This window comes from Mustelus asterias, chromosome 30, assembly GCF_964213995.1.
Source record: "Mustelus asterias chromosome 30, sMusAst1.hap1.1, whole genome shotgun sequence".
NCBI classification, from domain to species: domain Eukaryota; kingdom Metazoa; phylum Chordata; class Chondrichthyes; order Carcharhiniformes; family Triakidae; genus Mustelus; species Mustelus asterias.
Window position 1 is genome coordinate 11,753,846 of NC_135830.1, and position 20,487 is coordinate 11,774,332.

Consider the following 20,487-nt stretch of genomic DNA (forward strand, 5'->3'; position numbering starts at 1 on the left):
CATAAGACCATAAGACATAGGAGCGGAAGTAAGGCCATTCGGCCCATCGAGTCCACTCCACCATTCAATCATGGTTGATTTCAACTCCATTTACCCGCTCTCTCCCCATAGCCCTTAATTCCTCGAGAAATCAAGAATTTATCAATTTCTGTCTTGAAGACGCTCAACGTCTCGGCCTCCACAGCCCTCTGTGGCAATGAATTCCACAGACCCACCACTCTCTGGCTGAAGAAATTTCTCCTCATCTCTGTTCTAAAGTGACTCCCTTTTATTCTAAGGCTGTGCCCCCGCGTCCTAGTCTCCCCTGTTAATGGAAACAACTTCCCTACGTCCATCCTATCTAAGCCGTTCATTATCTTGTAAGTTTCTATCAGATCTCCCCTCAACCTCCTAAACTCCAATGAATATAATCCCACGATCCTCAGACGTTCATCGTATGTCAGGCCTACCATTCCTGGGATCATCCGTGTGAATCTCCGCTGGACCCGCTCCAGTGCCAGTATGTCCTTCCTGAGGTGTGGGGCCCAAAATTGCTCACAGTACTCCAAATGGGGCCTAACCAGTGCTTTATAAAGCCTCAGAAGTACATCCCTGCTTTTGTATTCCAAGCCTCTTGAGATAAATGACAACATTACATTTGCTTTCCTAATTACGGACTCAACCTGCAAGTTTACCTTTAGAGAATCCTGGACTAGGACTCCCAAGTCCCTTTGCACTTTAGCATTATGAATTTTGTCACCGTTTAGAAAATAGTCCATGCCTCTATTCTTTTTTCCAAAGTGTACGACCTCGCACTTGCCCACGTTGAATTTCATCAGCCACTTCTTGGACCACTCTCCTAAACTGTCTAAATCTTTCTGCAGCCTCCCCACCTCCTCAATACTACCTGCCCCTCCACCTATCTTTGTATCATCGGCAAACTTGGCCAGAATGCTCCCATGACCTGGATGAGGGCGTAGAAGGATGGGTTAGTAAATTTGCGGATGACACTAAAGTCGGTGGAGTTGTGGACAGTGCGGAAGGTTGTTGCAGGTTACAGAGGGACATAGATAAGCTGCAGAGCTGGGCTGAGAGGTGGCAAATGGAGTTCAATGTGGAAAAGTGTGAGGTGATTCACTTTGGAAGGAGTAACAGGATTACAGAGTACTGGGCTAATGGTAAGATACTTGGTAGTGTGGATGAACAGAGAGATCTCGGTGTCCATGTGCATAGATCCCTGAAAGTTGGCATCCAGGTTGATCGGGTTGTTAAGAAGGCGTATGGAGTGTTAGCTTTTATTGGTAGAGGGATTGAGTTTTGGAGTCAGGAGGTCATGTTGCAGCTGTACAAAACTCTGGTGCAGCCGTACTTGGAGTATTGCGTACAATTCTGGACGCCACATTATAGGAAGGATGTGGAAGCATTGGAAAGGGTGCAGAGCAGATTTACCAGGATGTTGCCTGGTATGGTGGGAAGGTCTTATGAGGAAAGGCTGAGGGACTTGAGGTTGTTTTCATTAGAAAGAAGAAGGTTAAGAGGTGACTTAATAGAGGCATACAAGATGATCAGAGGATTAGATAGGGTGGACAGTGAGAGCCTTTTTCCTCAGATGGTGATAGCTAGCACGAGGGGACATAGCTTTAAATTGAGGGGTGATAGATATAGGACAGATGTCAGAGGTAGGTGTGGTAAACCACTGTTATATGTTATCTGTAGTGGTTAACCACCGTAGTTAGTATTTCTCAGTACCTGTATATGTGGCACATCCCTGTTGGTTCCGCCCAAGTCTCCTCCCCCTGGTCTGGGTATAAAGGCGGTGGCTCCACCCCCCTTGCTCTCAGTTCAGACCAGATCACCGACAGGGATGGCTCCAAGTTCTTGCCAATAAAAGCCTATTTGTCTTGCTCACAACTAGTCTCGGCTCGATTGATAGTGCATCAGTAGGTTCTTCACTCAGAGTAGTAAGGGCGTGGAATGCGCTGCCTGCAGCAGTAGTGGACTCGCCAACATTAAGGGCATTTAAACGGTCATTGGATAAACATATGGATGATATTGGATTGTGTAGGTTAGATGGGCTTTAGATTGGTTTCATTGGTCGGCGCAACACCGAGGGCTGAAGGGCCTGTACTGCGCTGTAATGTTCTATGTACGTGTATGGTTTCTCCTCACTGTGAATGGTGTGATGTATTTTCAGGCTGTGTAACTGGTTAAAGCTCTTTCCACAGTCAGGTCAGGTCACTCGGATACGTGTGTATCGGTGCTTTTCCAGTCACACTGCTGTTTAGAACCTTCTGAAGCAGACAGAACACCATTTCTTTATACACACTTTCTTCATACACACTCATATAATGATTCAATCAACCTCCTCCATCTGTACACACTTCAGTTCAATTCTAGACTGAAAGACCAATGATATTCAGGTCCTTTTAAATAGAGTGAAATTGTCAGGTCTTGACGTGACATGCATCCCAGGGTACTGAAATAAATGTCAGAGGTAATAGTGGATGCGGTAGTGGTTATTTATCAAAATTCGTTGGATTCTGGGGTAGTGCCGGCGGATTGGAAAACGGCTAATGTTACGCTGCTGTTTAAAAAAGGAAATAGACAAAAGGTGGGTAACTACAGGCCGGTAGCTTAACGTCTGTAGTTGGGAAAATGCTGGAATCCATCATTAAAGAAGAAATAGCAGGCCATCTGGATACGAATGGTTCGATTAAGCAGATGCAGCATGGATTCATGAGGGGAAAGTCGTGCTTGACGAACTTGTTGGATTTTTATGAAGATGTGACTAGTGCGGTTGACGGTGGGGAACCGGTGGATGTGGTGTTTTTGGATTTTCAAAAGGCGTTTGATAAGGTGCCTCACAAAAGGTTGCTGAAGAAGATTGGGTCACACGGAATTGGGGGTTGGGTGTTAGCGTGGATTGGGGATTGGCTATCCGACAGGAAGCAGAGAGTCGGAATAAATGGGTACTTTTCTGGTTGGCGGATGGTAACTAGTGGCATGCCGCAGGGATCGGTACTGGGGCCTCAACTATTTTCCATTTATATAGACGATCTGGAGGAGGGGACTGAGTGTAGGGTAACAAAGTTTGCAGACGACACAAAGATAAGTGGAAAAGTGAATCGTGTGGAGGGCGTAGAAGGTCTGCAGAGAGATTTGGACAGGCTGAGTGAGTGGGCGAGGATCTGGCAGATGGAGTATAACGTTGACAAATGTGAGGTTATTCACTTTGGAGGAAATAATAGCAAATTGGATTATCTAAATGGAAAGAAAATTACAACACGCTGCTGTGCAAAGGGACCTGGGGGTCCTTGTGCATGAGACGCAAAAACCCAGTCTGCAGGTGCAACAGGTGATCAAGAAGGCAAATGGGATGTTGGCCTATATCGCAAGGGGGATAGAATATAAAAGCAGGGATGTCTTGCTGCATCTGTACAGGGCATTGGTGAGGCCGCAGCTGGAGTACTGTGTGCAGTATTGGTCCCCTTATTTGCGGAAGGATATATTGGCCTTGGAGGGAGTGCAGAGAAGGTTCACCAGGTTGATACCGGAGATGAGGGGTGTTGATTATGAGGAGAGACTGAGCAGATTGGGTTTGTACTCGTTGGAATTTAGAAGGCTGAGGGGGGGATCTTATAGAGACCTATAAGATAATGAAGGGGCTGGATAGGGTAGAGGTGGAGAGATTCTTTCCACTTAGAAAGGAAGCTAGAACTAGAGGGCAAAGCCTCAAAACAAAGGGGGGTCAGTTTAGGACAGAGTTGAGGAGGAACTTCTTCTCTCAGAAGGGTGGTGAATCTCTGGAATTGTCTGCCCACTGAAGTGGTGGAGGCTACCTCGTTGAATATGTTTAAATCACGGATAGATGGATTCCTGATTGGTAAGGGAATTAGGGTTATGGGGATCAGGCGGGTAAGTGGAACTGATCCACTTCAGATCAGCCATGATCTTATTGAATGGCGGGGCAGGCTCGAGGGGCTAGATGGCCTAATCCTGCTTCTATTTCTTATGTTCTTAAATTGCCCCTTAGTGTCGTGGGATGCATAGGTTAGAGGGGTTAGTGGGTAAATATGTAGGGATATGTGGATAGGGCCTGGCTGGGACTGTGGTCGGTGCAGACTCGATGGGCTGAATGGCCTCTTTCTGCACTGTAGGATTCTATGATCTCTATGATTTGGTTTTGAGATTTCTGTCTGCAAATCTTCTCCTTCTCAAAACCTGTAAAAGGAATTTACAAAAGTCATCCCTGTCAATACAGGAGAGAAATTCAGAATACACAATTCCATTTTCAGTTAAATATTGTTTCCTCTCTTGTTTACCAAAAGCTGCAAATCTCAATCACACACATTCCCCCTACTCTCACTCTGCCGTACCTGATTTCACCCTCCCAATTCTCCTGAAGATGCTGATTGATGCTGACTGACAGACCCATGCTCACTGCTTCCTGACCTGGAGACCTGAAAACCTTGTTGCAGACTGCTAGACTAAATACAAACACAGAGGTACAGATTCTGGAGGAAAACATATGTTTAATAAACACTGCTGCATTACTTGATCAGAGATTGTCAGAGAGGACTTGATCAGAGAGGTCGGGAATGTAGTCCAATCCATCACGCAACCCAGTCTCCCATCCATTAACTCTGTCTACACTTCCCACCGCCTCAGCAAAGCAGTCAGCGTAATTAAAGACCTCACGCACCCTGGACATTCCCCCTTCCACTTTCTTCCATCAGGAACAAGATACAAAAGTCTGAGGTCACGTACCAAATGATTCAAGAACAGCTTCTTCCCTGCTGTCAACAGACTTTTGAATGGACCAACCTTGCATTAGGTTGATCTTTCTCTAAACCCTAGCTATGACTGTAACACTACACTCTGCACTCTCTCCTTTCCTTCTCTATGAACGGTATGCTTTGTCTGTATAGTGCGCAAGAAGCAATACTTCTCACTGTATACTAAGACATGTGACAATAATAAATCAAATCAAATCAAAAAAGATTCACGACCAGGTCATTAAGAACTTCATTGAGGTGCTGAGTGTTCACAAACACAAACTCGCTGTTTATGAGAATGGTGGAATTAGAGATGATCCAAGATTTCAAACTGAACTGGCTGGACATTGGAGGAAATAATCTTGTGAGATACAGGGGTACAGAGGGAGAATGGGACTGACTGGATTGCTCTACAGAGGGTCAGCACGGACTCGAATGGACATATTCTGTGCTGTAATGGATCAATGACTGGAAAGGTATGTCACAACAGTGTTATATTACAAACTTGAAATAACAATAAATGAAATTTATCACAGAGCCATAAATAATATATCTAATATGCATCTAATAGCAAAATTAGACATAACTCTGTCCCACATAAAATTACTGCCCCACAAAGAATCATAAATTTACACCAGATTACACCAAACATACCCATATCTGTCATACCTTATTACATTGTCCCCTTAAATGTCAACCATCTCCTGGGGAAACCAGCCTTTAATTGTGAACATTGGGAAAGATGCCACCGTTTTAGCCAGACAAATAAATGTGTGAAGCTGAGGGAGTTAAAGAATGTCAATATCTTTAAGAGAGAGAGAGACCTGGGCCAACCTTTCCAGAGTCTGCAGCCTCCCTGGATTCACTTCCTTTCCCTTCAGTTGCTGCAAGTCCCCAATTTCCCCCAGAATGAGAAAAGAAATGGAAAGGGGGAGAAAAGAAAGTGTTTTACTCACAGATGTTGGCCTCTTTTAAGGTCAAACCAAATAAACAAACTCAAGTTAAGTCAGGACAAAGTAAAAGGGGCAGCTCCCCAAAAGGAGGGGGAACAGCCCGAACAAAAATCAAAGTACAAAGGAAACTTAAAAACATCAAATTAAAATGTGATTATTAGGGTTGATAACGCACCCCAACCCCTGCGGTGCCCAGCGGGCGCGGAAGGTGTCAACTGCGCCCGTGGACACCGCATGCTCCCTCTCCAGGGACACCCGGCCGCGAACGTAGCCGCGGTTGTGGCGACAGATGGAAGTTTCAGTCGGTCTGAAACTCAAACCTCATTATCACAAAGCGCGCGCTCTGGTTGGCTGGATGACCAGCGGCCTTTTGGTCCTCCAAGCCCTTCCATTGGTCAACACCTCAGCAGGGTTCAGAAACATTTCTGCATGTGCGCAGATTGATCCCTTGGACATGCGCAGATTCGAGCCGCCCGGTCGATAGAGCGACTTCCCCAACGCGGGGCATTGTGGGCGATGCAGCCGCCATTACTGTACCAGACCACAGTCTCCAAACTCCTGGGATTGGGATAAAAGGTGGCGGTGGCAGTGACTGCACCCTGACACAAGGCACAAGTGGGTAGTCACAAGCTTATATATTGACGCCTACTTAGCAAAACAGTTCACCTTCAGGCATATAGATTGACATTTTTGGGTAACAAACTAGGGAGGGCAAGAGGTAGGCTGAAATTTAAACTGAGAATTAGCACATAAAGCGGAGAAGAATTGATTTGATTCATTATTGTCACACGTATTAGGATAGTGAAAAGTATTGTTTCTTGCACGCTATACTGACAACACCATTCAGAGTACATAGGGAGAAGGAAAGGAGAGGGTGCAGAACGTAATGTTACAGTCATTGCTGGGGTTTTGAGAAAGATTAATTTAATGTCTGGTAGGTCCATTCAAAAATCTGATGGCAGCAGGGAAGGGAATTGAAAAAAAAAGCAGGAGGAATAGAAAAGGATGAATTAGTGGATGAATCAACAGAGAGGAAGGTGTGTGTGAGGGGACAGAGATTTATAGTTTGGGTGGGAGAAACATGCCTAATGATAACCAGAATTGTCAGTTCTGAATTTTTATCCTGTACTGACAGTGATGACTTGATAACTTCAACCCTGTCGCATCCATTCATAATCTCGATCAGGTCAGCACTCAGCCTTGGCTTTTCCAGAGAATAGGGCGGCATGGTGGCACAGTGGCTAGCATTACTACCTCACAGCACCAGGAACCCAGGCCTTGGGTGACTGTCTGTGGGATATGCACATTTGTCTCTTGCCTGCCTGTGTGGGTTTCCTCCAGGTCTCCAATTTTCTTCCACAGTCCAAAGATGTGTAGGTTAGTTGAATTGGCCATAGTGAATTGCCCCTTAGTGTCCAAAGATGTGTAGATTAGGGGATTAGCAGGGTGAATACATGGGGTTACGGGGATAGGGCATGAGGTAGATGCATCATCGGAGAGTCAGTGCAGACTCAATGGGACTCCTTCTGCACTGTTGGGATCGATGATTCTATGAAAACATCCCCAACCTGTTTAATCTCTCCATTAACTTGAAAACACTCTCAGTTCTGGTATAATTCTTGTGAACTTTCTTGCATCATCTCGAGATTCTCTGTCAAGTTTAATGGGCAGACAATTAAAATTTAGATTCAGTTTAACTTGGTTGCTTGAGCCTAATTACTCAGTTCCAGACTGACTCTAAAACACTTCAGTTCAAAAGAGAGTTTACCATCAGGCAAGACAGGACTCTGAAATGGCAAATAATAACAATGTTTATTTAAAAGAAAAAGATTTACCTGTGAAATACACGAGGAAGTTTCACCACCTCAATTGGGGGATCACCCCAGGTAAAAGTGTGAATGTTCCTGAGGTTCCTGAACTAACAGTAACTTCCCAAAATCCTGCCCCAGGGGAACTCAGTATCTCCACGAATAGAGCTCAACTTGTAAACACAAGATGGTTCTTGAAACAGACCTTTAACTCTTTAAGCAGCATTACCTCATCTCCAATACATTCATAGAATCATAGAGTGCAGAAGAGGCCCTTCAGCCCATCGAGTCTGCACCAACACACGAGAAACACCTGAACTCCCATCTAATCACATCTATCAGCACTTCGCCCATAGCCAGCGATTCATATTAAGATCACTGCTACTTAGAGATGCTTTCACTGTGAAGTCATCAATTAATCCCGTCTTGTTGTATAATACCAGTGCGAGTGAAGCCTGCTTTCAAACATACTCTTCCCAGAAACTATCCCCAAAACATTCTATGAACTCCTCATCTACATGACCTTTGTCCAGCTGACTTTCCCAGTTTATAGATTAAAATCCCTCTTGATTATTGCCGTAGCTTTACCACAAACTGCCATTACCTTTTCCTTTGTACTCTGTCCTACCGTGTCGTTACAGTTAGAAAGCCTGTCCATCACTCACTCCCACAAGTGAATTTTGCCTTTACCATTTCCCCATCTCAAACCAAACCACTCCATCATCCTGGTTTCTGAACTTAGGTCATCCCTCTCTAATGTGCTAATACTGCCAATAATCAACAGAGACACCCTTCCACCTTTTCCCAGACTCCTGTCCCTCCTAAATGTCACATACACATATTTAGCTCACCAGTGACTTCTCAGGGGCAATTAGTGGTGGGCAATAAATGCTGGGTGAGCCGGCGACTCCTACATCCCATGAATGAATAGGAACAAATTCAGGCCCCACTCTATGTCTCTCTAATGGTTATCAACTCATAATTCTTTCCTTATATTTGTGCTGCAGTCAGTTCATCAGTTGTGTTTCAAAAGCTACGTGTGTTTAGATGCAGAGCCTTTAGTTTTGTCCCTTTAATATTTTTGTAGCGTCTAACCACATCTACTGATGTAATCTATAATTTGCTCTTTCATTATCTTCCTGTCACAGTCTGTTTATCATTTCCCAAATTCTTACCTTTCTCTCATTCCTTACTCTTTCGTTTGCCATATCTTCCAAAACGTATCAGAAAAGAACCAACAATGGAACAGTCGGCAACAGGACATCAATCAGTCTCCTCTTACCTTAGAGAAATCAAGGACGCAAACATGTGTGATTGACACAAAGTTGATTTAATCTATAGCCAGAATCTTAAACTCCAGTGTAGTTACAAGGATTATTAACTTCAACTTCAACCGAAACAACCTCTAACTGTCAGAATGAGCATGGTTCAGTCTTGTGATTAACAGCAGCAATAAAAGCAGAAACCAACTCCTGTAATCATTTGTGAACTCGCTGGTGTTTGTGCAGGGTGTTCGCACGGGTGAATCCTTTCCCACACACTGAGCAGATGAATAATGTCTCCCTGGTGTGACTGTGCTGGTGTTTCAGCCGGAGGGAATGCTGAGTGAATCGCTTCCCACACACACAGCAGATAAACGGTCTCTCTCCAGTGTGAACTCGCTGGTGAATCAGCAGATCCATTTTGCCTTTGAAGCTCTTCTCACAGTCTGAACATTTAAAAGGTCTCGTGTCAGAGTGAACACGTTGGTGTGAAGTGAGTTGGGCAGACTGGGTGAATCCCTTCCCACACTCGGAGCAGGTGAATGGTCTCACACCAGTGTGAATGCGCTTGTGTCTCAGCAAGCTGGATGACTGAGTGAATCCCTTCCCACACACAGAGCAGGTGAATGGTCTCTCCCCAGTGTGAACTCGCTGGTGATCCAACATTTTGCATAACTGAGTGAATGCCGTCCCGCACTCAGGACAGGTGAATGGTTTCTCTCCAGTGTGAACTCGCCGGTGTGTCAGAAGGTGGGATAACTGAGTGAATCTCTTCCCACACTCAGTGCACATGAATGGTTTCTCTCCAGTGTGAATTCGCCGGTGTGCCTGCAGGCTGGATAACTGAGTGAATCCCTTCCCGCACTCAGCACAGGCGAACCATCTCTCCCCAGTGTGAACTCGATGGTGTGCCAAAAAATTGTATTTGGTTTTAAAACTCTTCTCACAGTCAGAACATTTAAAAGGTCTCATGTCAGTGTGAACAAGTTGGTGTGCAGTGAAGTGGGTTAGTCGAGTGAATCCCTTCCCACATTCAGAACAAGTGAACGGCCTCTCCCCAGTGTGACTGCGTTGATGAGTTTCCAGTTCAGAAGGGTAACTGAATCCCTTTCCACAGTCCCCACATTTCAACTGTTTCTCCATGGTGCAGGTGTCCTTGTGTCTCTCCAGGTTGGATAATCAGTTGAAGCCTCATCCACACACAGAACACGTGTATGGTTTCTCCTCGCTGCGAATGATGTGATGTTTTTTCAGGCTGTGTAAGTGGTTAAAACTCTTTCCACAGTCAGTTCACTGGAACACTCTCACTCGGGTGTGTGTGTGTGTCTCGGTACTTTTCCAGTCACACTGATGTTCAAAATCTTTTCCAACAAACAGAACAAACATCTCTCCTTCCACATTCAAATTCAAGTCCTGATGAATTAAGTGACTGTAAAATCAGCAGATAATTTCCTGTCTGCAAATCCTTTCCTTCTAATCCCCAGTAAAATATCTACAGTCACCTGTGATCTAACTGGTGTCTCAGATTTCACAGTAACTCCATTGCAATGTTAATGTAAGCCTTACTTGTGACTAATAGATAAACTTTAAACATGAGATGACTGAGTACACCCTTTCCCATGTACAGGGCACGTGAATGGTCTCTCACCAATAAGAACTCACTGGTTAATGAATGAATCTTTTCCCACACATAGGGCAAGTGAATGGCTTCACTCCAGCATGAGTGTGCTGGTGTTCCTGCAGAATATTGTTGCTTTCAAAGCTATTCTCATAGTTATAAAATTTAAAGATCTCACATCAGTGTGACTCCGCTGGTGTCTACAGATTGGATAAATGAGAAAATCCCATCCCACACATGGTGCAGGTGAACAGTCTTTCCCCAGTGTGAGTGCGTCAGTGAATTTCCACACAATTCCCACAGTCCCTGCACTGGAACACTGTGTGTGTGTGTGTGGGGCGGGCGGGCGGGCGGTGGGGGGGGGGGGGGATTGGTGCTTTTCCAGTTATGCTGATGTTTGATTTTTTTCCCCACAGACAGAACACACAAACATTTCTCCCTCCACATTCAGAAGCCGATGGTATTCAGATCCTGATGAATTGAGTCATTGTCAGGTCTTGAAGTGATGCTTGATTTGAGTTTCCTGTCTGTCGATCCTCTACTTGTAACCCTGTAAATCCAGTTCATACAGGTCAGTCCAATTCAGAACAGATCATTCTAGTTCGTGGGGAATACTTATTTCTCTCTTGTTTCCCAAAGCTGCAAATTCCAATTCCACGCACTTTCCCTCAACTCATCACAATGGCTTCACAGTTACCAATACTGAGACTCGCATTGAATTCCGGATTATTAACTGAATTTAAATTCCACCAGCTATCCTGGTATGTTTTTAACCATTATCCCCAGAACATTATTCTTGTCCTCTGGATTACTGGTGTAGTGCACCCCAATGGAGAATAGGAATGACCCAGAGCTGAATGGTTCCACTCAAGGGTCCGTAATATCCAGGTTCTGATTGATCAAGTGACTCTCTCAGATCTTGATGTCTTGTTAGATTTCAGTTTTCTGTGTGTAAATCCTCCCCTTTGAACTCCCTGTAAAAGGAGGTTCCAAAATCCATCAGTGTGAGTGCAGGACAGAAATTCCCCCCATTCTCTCCTCCTGCTCCAGGGTCAGTAAAGTGAGTTAAAGATGATTCTCATTAACAAACCCATTGCTGCATTTCCTTCCTGAAGCCACATTTGTCCACTGGGGCCTGGCCCCGGGAGAAAGCGCTGCAGCTGCCGTTGTGTTGGGTGTTGAGGCGGTGCCGCTAGTTCCTTATTGCGGGTGTTGAAGCCTCCACTGGGTGTGTGGAGCCTCCCCTCCCACCCACTGCCCCTAACGCTGCCTCCGCTTATCCGCCTCCTTCCCGCCTGAAGATCAGACAAACAAGCGCCTGTCCTTGGGACATGAGCCGCACTGCGCATGCTCAGCGTCACAATGCCTGGGGACTGATTGACGGCAGCTCCAGACCAATAGGGAAAGGGGGCGGGGCTGGAGGACCGAGCGGAGCGGCTGGTCCTCCAACCAATCGGAGTGAAAGAGGGGCGAGATCTTAAGCATGCGCAGTAGCGCAGTAATGGCGACGGACGGACGGTTTTTCATCGAATCCACAAACGGTAAAAGGAAAATTGCGGAACGTGGGAACAGTGGATCTGGCGGGTGGGTGAACAGTTTTTGTAAACATGTTGTTCAGGCCCAACCCCAAAAAAGGATTTTATGTTTCGCGCCGAGCGGGGCCGCAAAGTCCAGTATTCGGCTCGGGTTAACGACCGCCATCTTTATTGGGGGCAATGAGCAGCAGGGCTCATGCCTTCCGCCATCTTTGTAAGGGGCAAAGGTGTCAATGAGTGGGAGGAGCTTGTTCCCCATTGTTCAGAATGGAGCCAACTTGTCCATCAAACCTCTGACCCGGGTAATCTGACCCTGGTTTACACAGAGCCAGATGTTTAATTGATCAGGCAAAGTGGCAATATTACAAGGAAAGGATGCAAATCCTGCTCTCCGGATCCCATAACCTATAACACCCTGACACTGAAGGGCAATTTATCACGGCCAATCAACTTAACCCGCATCTTTGGAGTGTGGAAGGAAACCGGAGCACTTGGACGAAACCCACGCAGGCACGGGGAGAATGTGCAAACTCCACACAAACAGTGACACAAGCCAGGAGTCAAATCCAGGTCCCTGGTGCTGTGAGGCAGCAGTGCTAACCACTGTGTCACCGTGATACCCCTCCTTTTTGTGGCTATTATTCAAATTATATAAGGCCTGTGCCACTCTTTGAGTGTGTGGTCACTGGTCAAAAGCTTGATTCATTGTTTCAATAGCCCATTCATGTGTTCAATCAGGCCAGGTTCGGGGATGTGCAATACCCAATGTATTCCATTCATTGACTCCTATGTGATACAAATGTCATCCCAAATTGATTTTTACACGGTGAGATCTTATTCCTTCGCACCTTATCACATTATTATTCTTGATCACTCGAGCTCTGATTTTTCACTGGCCATGCTTGGGTAGGATTATAACCATTCATTAAAATCTATTCTCAGAGGTCTGGTTTTCAGTCCAGTGCTATTTGGAGTATACCGTCACTTCAGTGACTATCAGGTCACAAGTCCCTCACAGTTCTCATCACAAATTTGTGATAAAACAATTTAAACAATGCCTGAAAATGCTTCTTAACTTCTTAACCAACGATCTATCACTGTTTGTTGATTGGTCAGACCCCTCTTTGTGGATTCAGGTATCTCGGACGCTGAACACCAGCCGGTCCTGGAATAAGTTTAATTCTCACTCATTCTGAGTAAATATTCTCACCAGGTCCTCTGTTGGGGCCCTGCTAAGCAGCTTTAATGGTCCGTGATTGCAGAAACTGAGCAGTCACAGGAATGTGGTCAAGATAGTCCAGTCCCATAATGCCTCACATTCAATCTGTTGTCCTTCAATTATAACAGAATATGTGGCTGTATGTAGCTGCCTTGGCCATGGTCAACCCCAACACTGCCTTCCTGAACTGTTACTATGCCTGAGGTGTAAGTACACCCACAGTGCTGTTAGGAAGGGATTTCCAGCTACACATTCCACACTTTCACTAGAATGTAAGCGGGTTCCCAGGTGATATATTTCATTAACTGCACCCAAGGTGAGTTATTCCAATTCCTTTATTGTCCAGGACAATATATTCACAATATCTTTAAAACAGAAATTAAACATTCCCATTTGATTTCAGGTATTAACATATTCTGTTAGTTTGTTCTTTATTGTCAATGTCAGGCTGGGGTTGTTCCCCATGGAGGAAAGGAGGTTGAGGGGAGATTTGATAGAGGTGGACAAGATTCTGACAGGGTTAGATAAGGTGGACAAAGAAAAGCTGTTCCCATTAGCTGATGGAACAGGGATGAGGGGGACACAGATTTATGGTTTTGGGTCAGAGATGCAGGGGGGGATGTGAGGAAGAATATTTTGATGCAGCGAATGGTAATGACCTGGAACTCGCTGCCTACGAGAGTGGAGGAAGTGGAGACAATAAACAATTACAAAGGAAATTGGATGGGCATGTGGGGGGTTTCAAACAGAAATGCTGACTAAATATCTCTGAACTTCCTCACACCCTGTCACTCTGTGATCCTTGTGAAATTTGAAACCAGGTATTCGCAACAAGACTCAAAGAGCATCAGCCCACTGGGGGCAAAGTCATGAGACCGGCCAGTCCAGCAGAAAGAAACCCTCCGACCCTCCCCATTGACCAACTGTGAGAATGAACAAAATGCAGTCCTGGATGTAATTGAGAGCAGAAACAATAACAGCAGAATCCAACACCTGGAATCACTCGTGAATTCGCTGGTGTCTCAACAGCTGGGATGAAAGACTGAATCTCTTCTCACACACAGAGCAGCTGAACGGCCTCTCCCCAGTGTGAATTCCCTGGTGTGTCTGCAGGCTGGATAACCGAGAGAATCCCTTTCCACACACAGAGCAAGTGAACGGTTTCTCCCCAGTGTGAACTCGTTGGTGTCTCTGCTGGCTGGATGAATCACTGAACCGCTTCCCACACTGAGAGCAGGTGAACGGCCTCTCCCCAGTGTGAACTCGCTGGTGTGTCTGCAGGTGGGATAACCGACTGAATCCCTTCCCACACTGAGAGCAAGTGAACGGCCTCTCCCCAGTGTGAACTCGCTGGTGTGTCCGCAGGCAGAATAACCGAGAGAATCCCTTCCCACACTGAGAGCAAGTGAACAGCCTCTCCCCAGTGTGAACTCGCTCGTGTGTCCGCAGGCTGGATAGCTGAGTGAATCCCTCCCCACACTGAGAGCAGGTGAATGGCCTCTCTCCAGTGTGAACTCGCTGGTGTTTCTGCAGGATAGATAATAGAGTGAATCCCTTCCCACACTGAGAGCAGGTGAATGGCCTCTCCCCAGTGTGGCTGCGCCGATGAGCTTCCAGCAGAGATGGGACTTTGTATCTCTTCCCACAATCCGCACATTTCCATGGTTTCTCCATGGTGCAGGTGTCCTTGCCTCTCTCTTGGGTGGACAATCAGTTGAAGCCTTGTCCACACACAGAACACGACTACGGTCGCTCCCTGCTGTGAATGGTGTGATATTTATTCAGACTGTGTAACTGGTTAAAGCTCTTTAGTCAGTGCATTGGAACACTCTCACTCGAGTGTGGCAGTGTGTTGGTGTTTTTCACACTGATGTTTGAAATTTTTTCAAATTGACAGACTGGCCAAACATTTCTCCTTCTGGATTCAAAGGCCGATGATATTCAGCTCCCAAGGAATATGACTCTGTCAGATCTAGACGTGACGTTTGAGATTTCGGTCTGTGATTCCTCTTTCAATATCCTGTAAAACGAGTTTACAAAAGTCATCAGTGTCAGGACAGGATATAAATTCAGAACAGACAATCCTAGTTTCTATGGAACATTCTTTCCTCTCTCATTCCCCAAAAGCTGTAAATCTCCGTTCCACACACTCTCCCTCCATTCTCACTCTGCTGTATCTAATATTCACCCTCCCAATTCTCCTGAAGGTGCTGATTGAGGCTGATTGACAGATCCATGCTCACTGCTTCCTGTCCACCACACACAAATCATAAGAAACAGGAGCTGCAGTTGGCCATTCAGCCCATCGATTGAGAATTAGCTGATCTACCTCAGCACTATTTCTCGCACTATCCCCCAGGTTGCTCAATGCCTCAAAAGTTATCAATCTCTCTCTTGAAAATACTTGATGGCTGAGGCTCCACAGTCCTCTGGGATGCAGAATTCAAACATTTCACCACATCCTTGAGTGAGGAAATCCCTTCTCATCTTAACTTTCACTCCATTTTCCCACTGTTCTCCGTAATGCTTGACTCCTTTATCAATGTAAAACCTGTCTTACTCATCCTCGAATATATTCAATAACCCTCAGTTTCCACTGATCCCTGTGGAAGACAAATCCAAAGACCAGTGACTCGAATAAGCACGAGATGAATGACTGAAAATATATAATTGACATGATTGACAGATCCATGCTCACTGCTTCTTTTCCTGGACAGTAAGAAGTCTCACAACACCAGGTTAAAATCCAACAGGTTTATTTGGTAGCAAACGCCACGAGCTTTCGGAGCGCTGCCCCTTCATCAGGTGAGTGGGAGTTGTGTTCACAAACAGGGCATATATAGACACAAACTCAATTTACAAGATAATGGTTGGAATGCGAGTCTTTACAGGTAATCAAGTCTTAAAGGAACAGACAATGTGAGTGGAGAGAGGGTGAAGCACAGGTTAAAGAGATGTGTATTGTCTCCAGCCAGGACAGTTAGTGAGATTTTGCAAGCCCAGGCAAGTCGTGGGGGTTCATGTAAATATTTATTTTGTAAATTGAGTTTGTGTCTATATATGCCCTGTTTGTGAACACAACTTCCACTCACCTGACGAAGGAGCAGCGCTTCGAAAGCTAGTGGTGTTTGCTACCAAATAAACTTGTTGGACTTTAACCTGGTGTTGTGAGACTTCTTACTGTGTTCACCCCAGTCCAACGCCGGCATCTCCACATCATCCTTTCCTGGACACAGAGAGCTGAAAATCTTCCATCTCACAGCCACGTGAAAGTTTTACATTTGGACATAAATGAGCAGCCTGATGATGTGTGTAATACACTGCATGACCTGGTTACAGATTCATGAAGAATGTGAGGAGAACTTTTATTTAGGCAGCGAGTGGTGAACTGGAAGTTATAAATTGAATCCCAGAATGAGAAAAGAAATGGAAAGGGGGATAAAAGAAAGTGTTTTACTCACAGATGTTGGCCTCTTTTAAGGGCAAACCAAACAAACAAACTCAAGTTAAATCAGGACAAAGTAAAAGGGGCAGCTCCCCAAAAGGAGGGGGAGAACAGCCCGAACAAAAATCAAAGTACAAAGGAAACTTAAAAACATCAAATCATAATGTGATTGTCAGGGTCGATAATGCATCCCAACCCCTGCGGTGCCCAGCGGGCGCGGAAAGCGTCAACCTCGCCCGTGGACACCGCATGCTCCCTCTCCAGGGACACCTGGCCGCGAACGTAGCCGCGGTAGAGGGGCAGACAGTCAGGATGGACGGCCCCCTCGATCGCCCGCTGCCTGGACCGGTAAATGGCGCGTTTCGCCAGGCCCAGGAGCAGGTTCACGAGGAGGTCGCCATCCCGACCCGACCCTCTCCACACCGGGTGTCCGTATATCAGGAGCGTGGGACTGAAGTGCAAACAAAACATCAATAAAAGGTTCTTTAAGAAAACATAAAGGGAGTGCAGCCTAAGACACAAAATATAGACATGGTCCACGGACTCCACAAGGCCACAGAAAGGGCAGTCTTCGGAGCCCGTGAACCAGTGAATCCTACGGTTGTGCGGAACTGCTGCATGCATCACCCTCCACCCCAGGTCCCCGACGTAATTGGGGGAGATCCCTCCGTAGAGGGACCTCCAGCGGGGACCTCCGCCGCCCGGCGGCAACAAGGCCCGCCAAGGTGTATCCAGGCGACAGGCGAGGAGGCGGTAGTGGAAGGTGTGCAGCAGCAGCCCGCACAGGAAACGCCTCCGCGTGGTAGAAAAAGGCACGGAGGACATTTCCGCGAGGCGGCTCAGGCTGTGGGGCACCTCACCCGAGGAGGGGGGCTGAGGCTTTGGGCCAATGTGGAATTCCGCCCAAACAGGGGAACGCTCGGGCGGGATCCCACCGCACGCCTGCGTCGCATCGAGTTTGCGTGCAGTTTCGGGGCCGAGCACGACCGTCCTAAGGTCTAGGATGGCTTTGGTCGCGCGCCGGACGGTCGTCCCCGCGCGCTCAGCCAGCACGCGGGGACTCATCCAGCCTGCCCCTCCGCCATCGAGCACGTCCCCGATCCTGGTCACCCTGGCGTCCACAGCCCTCCTCTCCGCCAGCCACCTGAAGTCATACGGCTGGAGGAGCGGATTCCTGAGCAGCGGCTCTCGCACGAGAGCCGCTACTCCTGACGGGGGGGAGCTGCGTCACGAGGCGACCGTGTTCCAGACAGTGAGGAGGTCCTGGTAAAAGACGGGCAACTCCTGCAGGGCGGTCGAAGCACGCCCCAATTCGATATGCAGGAGCTGCACGTCATAATTGAGGCCGTGCCACTGGCGGAAGAAATACGTCGCCATGGCACACCATTGTGGAGGGGACTCAACGTAAAGGTACCTCTGCAGGGCCTGGAGGCGGAAGGTCGCTATCTGAGTGCGGAGGCACACCAGACCTTGTCCGCCCTCCTCAAGCGGGAGATGCAGAACCGCAGCAGGGACTCAGTGTAGTCGATTGCCCCAGAAGAACCGCAGGAGGGTTCTCTGGATATCGGCGACAAAGCCAGGAGGAGGGGTCAAAGGGACCAGCCGATACCACAACATGGAGGCGACCAGCTGGTTTATGACGCGAACCCGCCCCTGTGAATGGTCACAAACACTCACCTCTGAAACAATTTAACTGATTTTAATATTAAAATCTCCTGCGAGAGCCTGCATCTGGATAGATATCAGAAGCATTGGCTTCAGAGAAAAATCTCCCAGTTGAGGAAATCCCCGGGGAGTGGGGGTGATGTCACTGTGCAATTGTAAGTAATTGTAAGAATACCTGGGTCTGTGCAAACCAGTGATCACCACACACATTATGGAGGATGTGAGGCTCCTTGACAGGGTGCAGAGGAGATTTATCAAAATGGTTCCAGAGATGAGGAATTATAGTTACAATGTTAGGCTGGATAACTTGGGGTTGTTCTCCTTGGAGCAAAGTAGATTGATTGAGGTGTACAAGGGTACATGGAGGTGTCAAGGTTTTCATGCTCTGTTTACACGTGTACAAGCTCTGACTCTGGGTCATCCAGTCTCAAAACGTTGGTTCTATTCTCTCTCCACAGATGCTGTCAGATCTGCTGAGATTTTCCAGCATTTACTGTTTTACTTTCCCTTTCTTTTTCCTTCTCTGTCACTGCTCTGTCTCATCAATAAGACATTGGGACTCAGAGGGTTGATGCAGTTTGATGGACAAGTTGTCTCCATTCTGAACACTGGGGAACAAGCTCCTCCCACTGATTGACAACATTGCCCTCTACAAACATGGCGGCCGCACGTGCGCACTGCTGCATATTGCCCCCAATAAAGATGGCGAACGTTAACCCGGGACGAACATGAGGAGCTGCAGCCCTGCTCGGTACAAACTGGGTCCGGGAAGTTCTCTTCCGCGGTTTGCGGCTTACACAACATGCTTACGCAGCGTTTCCACCCACCTGGGCGATCCATTGCTCTCTCCGTACCGCTAATCACCGCTAACAGATTTCCGAGCCCAAAACAAAAGCCGTTTCCCATCGCCATTACTCACACTGCGCATGCTCCAGTCAAAGCTGGCCCCGCCCCTCATTCGCTCCTATTGCTTGGAGGACCGACCGGTCCCGATCGGTCCTCCAGCACTACCCCCTCTTCCCATTGGTCCGCGCAGCTGTCAATCAGCCGGGCATTGTGACGGTGACTTGCTGCTTGTCCAATAATAACAGTTACAGAGTCTGAGTGTAACAATGATACACACAGGCTCCAATCCAATCAGAGTGGGGATGGAGCACAGAGACAACACAGCAAAGCACTGACTTACTCTGAGTGTAACAATGACACACACAGACTCCAATACAATCAGAGTGGGGATGGAACACAGAGACAACACAGCAAAGCACTGACTTACTCTGAGTGTAACAATGACACACACAGACTCCAATACAATCAGAGTGGGGATGGAGCACAGAGACAACACAGCAAAGCACTGACTTACTCTGAGTGTAACAATGACACACACAGACTCCAATACAATCAGAGTGGGGATGGAGCACAGAGACAACACAGCAAAGCACTGACTTACTCTGAGTGTAACAAATACAACGTTTGTTCAAATAATAAGAGTCATGTTGCAGTATGTTAGTGAACACAGCATTAGATCCAATGTAATGGTAATACAGTCAGTATCTAGTGCACCATAACCAGAGTTTAGGTTTCATTTGATAGTGTGAGTGAGTCATGGTCTATTGATATAATGTATTTAGATTCCGGTGTGTGTTACTCTGCCACTGTCATTATCAGACAATAACCTGTCTGTTATTCCAATTCTGCTGTATTTTACAACTGCAACTCCTGGGATTGATTGGAATCTCGTCTAATAATAATCACAAAGGTCGGTTCCAATGTCTCTGAGGACATTTTAACTGCAGGTAATCTGACATTAAGGGAGACAAGAGGCCCAACAAACATTTGATTATGATAGGAAGACAAGCTGTAAAGGAGCAATGATATTTTAAGGTGTCTATGTCAGTGTGTCACTGGGAGGTGAGTGATAAAATAGAAGTGGAAACATCACGACAGATACATGTGACTGACGCGGCCTGACTGAGAGCTGTTATAGTCGAGGCGAGAATAATGAGGACATGGCGAACTCCAGGGATTTCTGATATCTGAGGTGTATCTGTTAGAGGAACTAAAAATAATCAGTTCCTTCTCATTGTTATCTGCAGTTCTTAAGTTACAGAGACACACAGGAAACAGGTGTGATAGCTCATCAAACCCAATGTTTTAATCTGTTTGAGACATATTGTGACTGAAAAGATCAAATATTAAAACCTTAGGGGATAAACATTCAGAATGTCACA

General features: G+C 46.6%; 2 protein-coding genes across 2 annotated transcripts in view; both read right to left on the minus strand.

The window, feature by feature from the left end:
* LOC144480676 (uncharacterized) overlaps positions 1 to 19,185 on the minus strand; it is a 41,197-nt gene extending 22,012 nt beyond the window's left edge. Inside the window, exons 1-3 of the mRNA XM_078200272.1 lie at positions 19,087 to 19,185; positions 14,167 to 15,169; positions 9,006 to 9,908 (exon numbers count right to left, since the gene is read on the minus strand). Coding sequence (XP_078056398.1) covers positions 9,006 to 9,908; positions 14,167 to 14,823 — 1,560 coding nt within the window. The 5' untranslated portion in view covers positions 14,824 to 15,169; positions 19,087 to 19,185. The remainder of the gene's footprint in view (positions 1 to 9,005; positions 9,909 to 14,166; positions 15,170 to 19,086) is intronic.
* The window catches only part of LOC144481043 (uncharacterized), a 420,433-nt gene that overhangs the window by 42,527 nt on the left and 357,419 nt on the right, over positions 1 to 20,487 (minus strand). The window lies entirely within an intron of this gene.